The sequence below is a fragment of the Homarus americanus genome, unplaced genomic scaffold (genome assembly GCF_018991925.1).
Source record: "Homarus americanus isolate GMGI-L3 unplaced genomic scaffold, GMGI_Hamer_2.0 scaffold40370, whole genome shotgun sequence".
NCBI classification, from domain to species: Eukaryota; Metazoa; Arthropoda; class Malacostraca; order Decapoda; family Nephropidae; genus Homarus; species Homarus americanus.
Window position 1 is genome coordinate 85,001 of NW_024743636.1, and position 10,000 is coordinate 95,000.

The 10,000-nt window shown below is 46.9% G+C and overlaps 1 protein-coding gene across 1 annotated transcript in view; it reads left to right on the top strand.

The window, feature by feature from the left end:
* Window positions 1-10,000, top strand: part of LOC121877200 (epithelial discoidin domain-containing receptor 1-like) — a 140,397-nt gene that overhangs the window by 66,891 nt on the left and 63,506 nt on the right. The window contains exon 6 of the mRNA XM_042382813.1: window positions 506-652. Coding sequence (XP_042238747.1) covers window positions 506-652 — 147 coding nt within the window. The remainder of the gene's footprint in view (window positions 1-505; window positions 653-10,000) is intronic.

A 10,000-nucleotide genomic window follows, 5' to 3' on the forward strand; every position in this document is an offset into this window, starting at 1 on the left:
AATTACATTAAGTATAAAGGAAGATAAATAATAAGATGAAGTTTAGAAATAAGATGAAAATAATGGAATTGAAGTTGAGTTGTTTGAGTTAAGTAGGATTTTGAGTGGAATGGGAATCAGGAATGGGAATCAGGAATGGGAATTAGGAATGAGAATGAAGACACAACATAGCCAGAGAGAGAGAGAGAGAGAGAGAGAGAGAGAGAGAGAGAGAGAGTCAATATCACACATCCCAGTTAGCAACAACACAACAATTCTTCATAGCAGAAATTAATTAACAGTTCCACGCAGTCTGTTTGTTTGGTGATGTTTGTATTTGTGTTTTTGTTTTGTGTTTGGGTGTTTGTGTGTGTGTGTGTGTGTGTGTGTGTGTGTGTGTGTGTTTATTTTTGTTTTTCATTATATCTCTGTCTCTTTATTTTCTATTTTACCTCTCTCTCTATTATGTCACGTTCTGTACCTCACCATTATCTCACGTTCTCTCCGTTTTCTCTCTCCCCACCAGACCTTCCCTGGAACGTCAACACCTACCTGGAGCAGAAGAACGTCCTCTCGCCGCCCCTGACCGCCAGCAAAGTGAGGTTTATCCCCGTCACCGTCCACCCACGGACCATCTGTCTCAGGGTCGAGATATACGGCTGTAACACTACCGGTGAGTGTGTCTGTCTCTCTGTCTCTCTGTCTGTTTCTGTCTGTGTGTGTATGTTAATGTTATTCTTAAATGCAACTATGTCCTGAACGCAGCTTGTCAGGGTTGCCAACTTCATATCACATTTTATATTGCCGTTGTTTTTCAGTGTTGCCATAACAATATTTTTTTGACCCTGTACACGAGCAGGAGGAAAAACTGCGAGCTGGTGTTGGCAACTGTGTGGCTGACCTGACATAGGCTGGTTGGTTTACGAGGTTATAATGTGGTAGAGAATTGTTATAGAAATTGGTGTTATGAAATAGAGAATAGAACAATAGAGGATTAAACATATAAGCTTTAGCTATGTTGTATAGTAAATTATTGTATTAATTCTCAGTTTATCTCAAATTTACGATGACATTTTAGTAACGAAAAAAAATAATTGTTTTCAGAGAGGGAAAAAAATCATCACAAAATAATTAGTTTCCAAATGTTGATATTTTTCATCATCAACATTGTGTTTTTATTGTGTTGCTGTTATGATGTTACCTAAAGAACGCCACCAGCAGGAGAACATATGTCAAGTGCAGCTCCATAAGTGAACATAAGTGAACATTCGCCAGGCGTAACATCCCGGCGAAGGGGAACAATATACGTTCTTTAATGCTTCTTGATACTTGCCCCATGCTAACAAGTAATGAAAGTCCCTCTAGGCTAAACACTTGAGTTCTGTAGGGCTTGGGCGCCAGGGACTCAACATTAGCTGGAATTTTATTCGATAACATCACTTCACTAAGACCAGTTCACCCTCGAGTTGGCGCGTCTCTCAGTAGTAGTAGAGTTGGCGTTTCTCACTATGTTGCTGGGCGCGTCTCTCAGCAGCAGTGTTGTTGGCGCGTCTCAGCAGCAGCAGTGTTGTTGGCGCGTCTCTCAGCAGCAGTGTTGTTGCGTCTCAGCAGCAGTGGTTAAGTTGGCGTCTTCAGTAGCAGGTTAAGTTGGCGTCTCAGCAGCAGTGTTGTTGGTGCGTCTCAGTAGCAGTGTTGTTGGCGCGTCTCAGCAGCAGTGTTGTTGGCGCGTCTCAGCAGCAGTGTTAAGTTGGCGCGTCTCCTCAGCAGTAGGTTGGCGCGTCCCCAGCAGCAGTGTTAAGTTGGCGTCTCTCAGCAGCAGTGTTGTTGGGGTCTCTCAGCAGCAGTGTTGTTGGCGCGTCTCAGCAGTGTTGGCGCGTCTCAGCAGCAGTGTAAGCGGTTGGCGCGTCTCAGCAGCAGGCGCGTCTCAGTAGCAGTGTTGTTGGTGCGTCTCTCAGTAGCAGGTCCAAGCTGGCGCGTCTCTCAGCAGGCGCGGTTAGTTCCTCAGTAGCAGTGTTAAGTTGGCGCGCCCCTCAGCAGTGTTAAGTTGGCGCCTGCAGCAGTGTTGCTGGCGCCGCAGTGTTGGGCGCCCAGCAGCGTTGTTGGCGCGTCTCTCAGCAGCAGTGTTAAGTTGGTGCGTCTCTGTAGCAGTGTTGTTGGTGCGCCTCAGCAGCAGTGTTAAGTTGGCGCGTCTCTCAGCAGCAGTGTTGCTGGCGCTCCCCCGCAGCAGTGGTTGGGCGTCTTCAGTGCAGTGTTGTTGGCGCGCCTCAGTGTCAGTGTTGTTGGCGCGTCTCTCAGCAGCAGTGTTGTTGGCGTCTCCCAGTAGCAGTGTTGTTGGCGCGTCTTCAGCGTGTTAAGTTGGCGTCCTCAGTAGCAGTGTTAAGTTGGCGCGTCTCAGCAGCAGTGCTGTTGGCGCGCCCTCAGCAGCAGTGTTGCTGGTGCGCTCAGCAGCAGTGTTGCTGGTGCCCCCTCAGCAGCAGTGTTGCTGGCGCGCCTCAGCAGCAGTGTTAAGTTGGTGCGTCTCCTGTAGCAGTGTTAAGTTGGCGCGTCTCTCAGCAGCAGTGCAGTTGGCGCGCTCTCAGCAGCAGTGTTATTGCCCCCTCAGCAGCAGTGTTGTTGGCGCGTCTCTCAGTAGCAGTGTTAAGTTGGGCGTCTCTCAGTAGCAGCAGTGTTGTTGGCGCGTCTCTCAGCAGCAGTTGTTGGCGCGTCTCTCAGTAGCAGTGTTAAGTTGGCGCCTCCAGCAGCAGTGTTAGTTGGCGCGTCTCTCAGCGCAGTGTTAGTTGGCGCGTCTCTCAGCAGCAGTGTTAAGCTGGCGTCTCAGCAGCAGTGCTGGTTGCGCGTCTCTCAGCAGCAGTGTTGCTGCCCTCAGCAGCAGTAAGTTGGTGTCTCAGCAGCAGGTGCAGTTGGCCTCTCAGCAGCAGTGTTAAGTTGGCCCCCAGTAGCAGTGTTGCTGGCGCGTCTCTCTCAGCAGGTGTTGTTGGTGCGTCTCAGCAGCAGTGGTTGGCGCGTCTCTGCAGCAGTGTTGTTGGCGCGTCTCTCAGCAGTGCGTTGTTGGCGCGCCTCAGAGCAGCAGTGTTGCTGGCGCGCCTCTCAGCAGCAGTGTTGTTGGCGCTCTCTCAGCAGCAGTGTTGTTGGCGCGTCTCTCAGCAGCAGTCGGCGCCAGCAGCGTTAAGTTGGCGCGTCTCTCAGCAGCAGTGTTAAGTTGGCGCGTCTCTCAGCAGCAGTGTTGTTGGTGCGTCTCAGCAGCAGGCAGTGTTGGTGCGTCTCTCGCAGCAGGCGTGTTAAGTTGCGTCTCAGCAGCAGTGTTGTTGGCGCCCCCAGTAGCAGTGTTGTTGGCGCCCTCAGCAGCAGTGTTGTTGGTGCGTCTCTCAGTAGCAGTGTTAGGTTGGTGCGTCTCCCGAGCAGCAGTGTTGCTGGCGCGCCCCCAGCAGCAGTGTTGGTTGGTGCGTCTCTGCAGCAGTGTTGTTGGCGTCTCAGCAGCAGTGTTGTTGGTGTCTCTCAGCAGCAGTGTTAAGCTGGCGCTGCCCCAGCAGCAGTGTTGTTGGCGCGTCTCTCAGCAGCAGTGCGTTGGCGCGCTCTCAGCAGCAGTGTTGTTGCGCGTCTCAGCAGTGCGTTAAGTTGGTGCGTCTCAGCAGCAGTGTTGTTGGTGCGCCCCTCAGCAGGCAGTGTTGTTGGTGCGTCTCTAGCAGCAGTGTTAAGCGGTGCCCCAGCAGCAGGTTAAAGTTGCGTCTCTCAGCAGCAGTGCGGTTGGCGCGTCTTCAGCAGCAGTTGGCGTCTCTCAGTAGCAGCAGTGCGTTGGCGCTTCTCAGCAGCAGTGTTGTGTTGGTGCGTCTCGCAGCAGTGTTGCTGGTGCGCCCTCAGTGTTAAGCTGGCGCTTCTCAGTAGCAGTGTTAAGCTGGCGCGTCTCTCAGCAGCAGTGTTGTTGGCGCTTCCTCAGCAGCAGTGTTGTTGGCGCGCCTCACTAGCTTGAGGGTAACCTGTGTTGATTCCTCGGCCTCGATGCAGTGATGCATACACACACACACACACACACACACACACACACACACACAGTCACCCACATATTCTACTTGGTGACCGGGCGTGTGGATGGGTGTATGGCGGGGGCGAAGAGGGAACATGTGGGTAGAGTGGTGATGTAGGAGGTAACGGTGGTGGTGGGCGGGCGTGGGCGTGTGGGCGTGTGGGCGTGTGGGCGGACAGGTTACAACTAATGACTATTGGTTTCTTACTCTGCACCATAAGTCATATGTGAAGGTATGTATGTAAGTATGTATGTATGTATGTATGTATGTATGTATGTATGTATGTATGTATTCAAGCTGAGTGATTCAGTACACAATTGCGACTATTACTCACCGGATTCGAACCAGAGTCACGAGGTAGAGAATCGAGGGTGAAGGTGACCTAAGGTGGTACTGTGGTGGCTCGGTGGGTTACGGCGCCTCTGAGTGATATCTGATGACCGAGGTTCGAATCCCACTTAAGGTTTATGGTTATTTCCACAGTTAGTTGTGAGTTAATGAATATTCACCCACGTCATCACGGTGGAGAGAGATTGAAGGTTATAGAATAGGGGGATTTATAGAGAGAGAGAGATTAAAGATTAGAGAGAGAGAGAGAGAGAGATTGGAGGTTAAAGAGATTAGAGAGAAAAAGTAGAAATTATAGAGATAGAGAGAAGTTAGAGATATAAAGAGAGAGATTTGAGATTTTAGAGACAGTGGTGGATTAGATATTATAGAATGAGATAGAGAGAGAGAGAGAGAGACGAGAGAGAAAGAGACAATACAATACCACAGGTGCAAGATGCAACTCCTCTCAGCTCTTCATTGTGTTCGAGTAAAGACGGGTCGACCAACTACCTAATGACCTTGTTGTCTATACGCTAACGAGCCCCCACCTGCCACCTGTGTGATGATGAGTTAGGGGGCGAGGTCTGTGATTGGTCAGAACCGTGTGTTGTGTGAAAGGGCGAGGTCTATGATTGGTCAGAACCGTGTGTTGTGTGATAGAGCGAGGTCTGTGATTGGTCAGAACTGTGTGTTGTGTGATAGAGCGAGGTCTGTGATTGGTCAAACGATCAGATGGTCATACATACACTGACCAATATAAGCTCCCACTCCACCCTTTTACCGCCCACACTCACCGACACCCACCACGTACACCACCAATACCTAACCCACACCCACCAATACTTAACCTAACACCCAGCAGTCCCCGACCTTCCACCTACACCCAGCAGTACACCAGCTACACCCAACCTCCCTCCACCCACACCCAGCAGTACACCAGCTACACCCGACCTCCTCCACCTACACCCAGCAGTACACCAGCTACACCCAACCTCTCCCCACCCACACCCAGCAGTCACACCAGCTACACCCAACCTCCTCCACCTACACCCAGCAGTACACCAGCCACACCCGACCTCCCCCCACCTACACCCAGCAGTACACCAGCTACACCCAACCTCCCCCACCTACACCCAGCAGTACACCAGCTACACCCGACCTCCCCCACCCACCCAGCAGTACACCAGCTACACCCAACCTCCACCTCCACACCCAGTACACCAGCTACACCCAACCTCCTCCACCTACACCCAGCAGTACACCAGCTACACCCAACCTCCCCACCCACACACCCAGCACACCACACCCAACCTCCACCCACACCCAGCAGTACACCAGCTACACCCAACCTCCCCACCTACACCCAGCAGTACACCAGCTACACCCAACCTCCCCCCACCTACACCCAGCAGTACACCAGCTACACCCAACCTCCCCCACCTACACCCAGCAGTACACCAGCCACACCCGACCTCCCCCCCCACCCACACCCAGCAGTACACCAGCTACACCCAACCTCCCCCACCTACACCCAGCAGTACACCCAGCTACACCCAACCTCCCCCACCTACACCCAGCAGTACACCAGCTACACCTGACCTCCCCCACCCTACACCCAGCAGTACACCAGCCACACCCAACCTCCCCACCTACACCCAGCAGTACACCAGCTACACCCAACCTCCCCCACCTACACCCAGCAGCACACCAGCTACACCCGACCTCCCCCCACCCACACCCAGCAGTACACCAGCTACACCCGACCTCCCCCCACCTACACCCAGCAGTACACCAGCCACACCCAACCTCCCCTCCACCTACACCCAGCAGTACACCAGCTACACCCAACCTCCCCCCACCTACACCCAGCAGTACACTCAGCTACACCTGACTCCACCTACACCCACCAGCGGGCTCTTCTACAGCTTTTCCGTGTCCGTATATTTACAAAGTGGTGGCGGAGGCACGATAACACGTCAGCACCAGTGTTGCCAGATGGTGGTTGTGGTATTTCGGGATGCGGGGGTGTACATGACGTGTTCCTCTAAACTTACGATCTTTTGCACTTCCGACGTTTGTTTATGGTCGTGGGCGAGGATTCACAGTGACTCGTACGATGAATATTTTCCCGTAACTAAAGCGGTGGGAGAGTAACGTTCAGTACGGGAGTTAAAGTTACACTGAGACTCTACCTTTAACTAGACACCAATTAACACTGAAAGATACGCCTTCTAAATAGTCAAGTGATAAGTGACTCTATTTAATTATATCACCTTTTCTTAATTACCACCCAAAAATCTTAAGTTAATTTTTCCTGCTAAATGGTTATATTAAAACGTATTTAACTTGATTACTTCAGCTAATAAAAAATTTCTCGGAGGGTCGAAGATTAGATTTCTCTGGAAGTAGTGATGTGAGAACTTATATTATTGGCTTACAACACAAATATACTACAAAGATGGCATCAAAATGGCACAGAAACTCTATTGTATTATGAGTTATTGGAAAACAGGATCTAGCATCTTTGTAACTTAGAAATTTCTCCTGAACTTTGAGTGTATGACAAACGACAACTATTATACAAACAGGATATATAAGGAAAAACGACATTGATTTTATAGGAATAGAATGAAGTTAAACACGACATGAAGCGTAGTGGCCGAGTGAGTGAGTGGGTGTATTGTTGACATAATATGGGGGACTGAGAGACGACGACACTAAACCATTTATGAAAGTTGATATGAACCGAAATAACTGACATCACCTAGCCTAACTCTCTATGGTTATATAATTTAGTTAGATTAGTTAGGTTAGTTATTTTAGGTTAGTTATGTTAGAATAGTGTTATTTGAGTCATCTTTCATAACTGTTTTACGCCCGTGGTCTCTCAAGCAGCTAGATATCACCAATCATTTGCCCTTTGATTTTATGTGGTTATTTAAACAAGGTAATTGAGATCATATGAAGATTAGACACCCTAGCTTATTGTACCTGACGATTAAACATAATAAACCTAACTCAACCCAACTAACCTAACCTAACCTAACCTAATCTAACCTAACCTAACCTAACCTAACCTAACCTAACCCTAGTGATATTTTTTTTTCTTCTAGGTGAATAGGGTAAATGTTCTCTCAATTAGATTCAGGAGGAAAATAATAATCGTACGATCTTTTGAGAATTTGGTTGTTTTGGTAATGCAGTTAAACGATGATTTTTTTTATCCTACCCGACAATTTTCCTTCAGTAATACCGTGGTGGTGATGTACGATGATAATTTTCCTTCAGTAATACCGTGGTGGTGATGTACGATGATAATTTTCCTTCAGTAATACCGTGGTGGTGATGTACGATGATAATTTTCCTTCAGTAATACCGTGGTGGTGATGTACGATGATAATTTTCCTTCAGTAATACCGTGGTGGTGATGTACGATGATAATTTTCCTTCAGTAATACCGTGGTGATGTACGATGATAATTTTCCTTCAGTAATACCGTGGTGGTGATGTACGATGATAATTTTCCTTCAGTAATACCGTGGTGGTGATGTACGATGATAATTTTCCTTCAGTAATACCGTGGTGGTGATGTACGATGATAATTTTCCTTCAGTAATACCGTGGTGGTGATGTACGATGATAATTTTCCTTCAGTAATACCGTGGTGGTGATGTACGATGATAATTTTCCTTCAGTAATACCGTGGTGGTGATGTACGATGATTCATGGTTATGGCTACTTGGTGGGGAAACATGCATGATGGCCGATGATGGAAATGTACCACGAACAAGGCCTCGAAACCTAAATATATGTGTGGGTATATATTTTTTTCTTAAAGTAGCTGGTCCAAACGAAGAATAAATTAGGTTAAGTTATGTTAGGTTAGGTTGGTTAGGTTAGTTTAGTTTGGTTAGGTTAGGTTAGGTTAGGTTTGTCTTCTTAAAGGTGGATTTTTTTTAACATCGGCCATCTTTTATGTTATGGTGATGATGATGATGTACGATAATTAACACTTCCTTTATATGTCCTTATAAATATGGCTGTGGTTTCGGTCGTTTACTTTACGAGTTTTGTTGTGCATTTTCCTTAGATTTTAATCAATTTTTGTATATTTATTTTTTGGGGGAGACGGTTTTATACATTTTCATTATATTTAAGATATTTTTGTCCATTTTCTTCATAATTTGGTATATTTTTAACCTTTTCCTTATATTTTACTCTTTTTTGTACACTTTCATTATATATTTGGCCTCTCTCTTGTACATAGTCATTATATAATAGCCTAGACAGTAATATATTTCATTACGATAGAACGATATATATACAGAGAAGAGGAAAGTCACCATGAAGTGTCTAATATTTACATCTAAACATTACGATAATTTCTTCACCAGAGCGACAGTCATCAGCTGGTATGATGCTGATGAACGATGCCTCACCGTTAGCCAGATATATAAACATTACACTGCATTTTTGTCTACAATTAATATTTATTCTCATACAATAACCAATAATAGAGTAGTTTAGTAATAATAGATTGATAGTTAATGAGGGAATTACTCTTAGAAGGTATGTAATTGAGATAAAAGTAGGAAAATGTATAATAAAAGGCACCGTTGGCATCAATGAAGGGATGCCAGATAGTGATAAATATTGGCTGGTGTTAATTATTATTGATATGTATATAGGATTAAAAAAAAGAGAGAGCAGCTTTATGATTGAATTAGTGATTTGTAAAGGGATGTATCGTCTTTGATGTAGAGAGAGAGAGAGAGAGAAGAGAGAGAAGAGAGAGAGAGAGAGAGAAAAAATTATAAAAGTACTTGGGCATTTTCTTCCCTGGAGGACAAAGCAGGCAGGAGGGTGGGGGTAGGTAATGCTGAGGTGGTGGTGATGTATGATAACTGATGGTGGTCAAACTCTCCTGGCTGCTGCCTTGTTAAACTCTCTCCCTCTCTCTCTCTCTCTCTCTCTCTCTCTCTCTCTCTCTCTCTCACCAGTGTTACCATCTCGTGTTCGCCACATTTTTGCTTGAATCTTAAGCTTCTTACCCTGAGGCTGTGTTTACTAAGCCCTTCCCTCCCAGCCTCCCGTTAACGCTCCTGTTGCTACCGTTGATGCTACTGTTCCTCCTGTTGTTGCTACTGTTGGTCCTGTTGATGCTACTGTTGCTGAGAGACGCTACTGTTGACTTATCCTTTGGCCTTTGAAACTCCCGTAAACTTTATTGTTGTTATTAACGTCAACGTCATTAAAAAAGCTGTTGAAAACGGCATTATATAACGGTAACAACAGAAAATGTGTACTCAGGTGTTTTAAGAGTCGGGATAACGGTAACCAGCGGCAACGGTAACCACAACAACGGCGAGAAAACAACAAGCGGGAAGTCGGGAGAACTAGCGGCGCGCCAACAGTAACAACGGTAACTAATGACAACGGTAACTAATGACAACGGTAACTAATGACAACGGTAACTAATGCCAACGGGAGGATAGCAACTTCTCGGTCACACCAGAGGGGAATAATCATAAACAGACACACGTACACAAACACACATACACAGACACACGTACACATATACACGTACATCGACACACATACACAGACACACGTACACATATACACGTACATCGACACACATACGCAGACAGACGTAAGAGAGTGTGTGA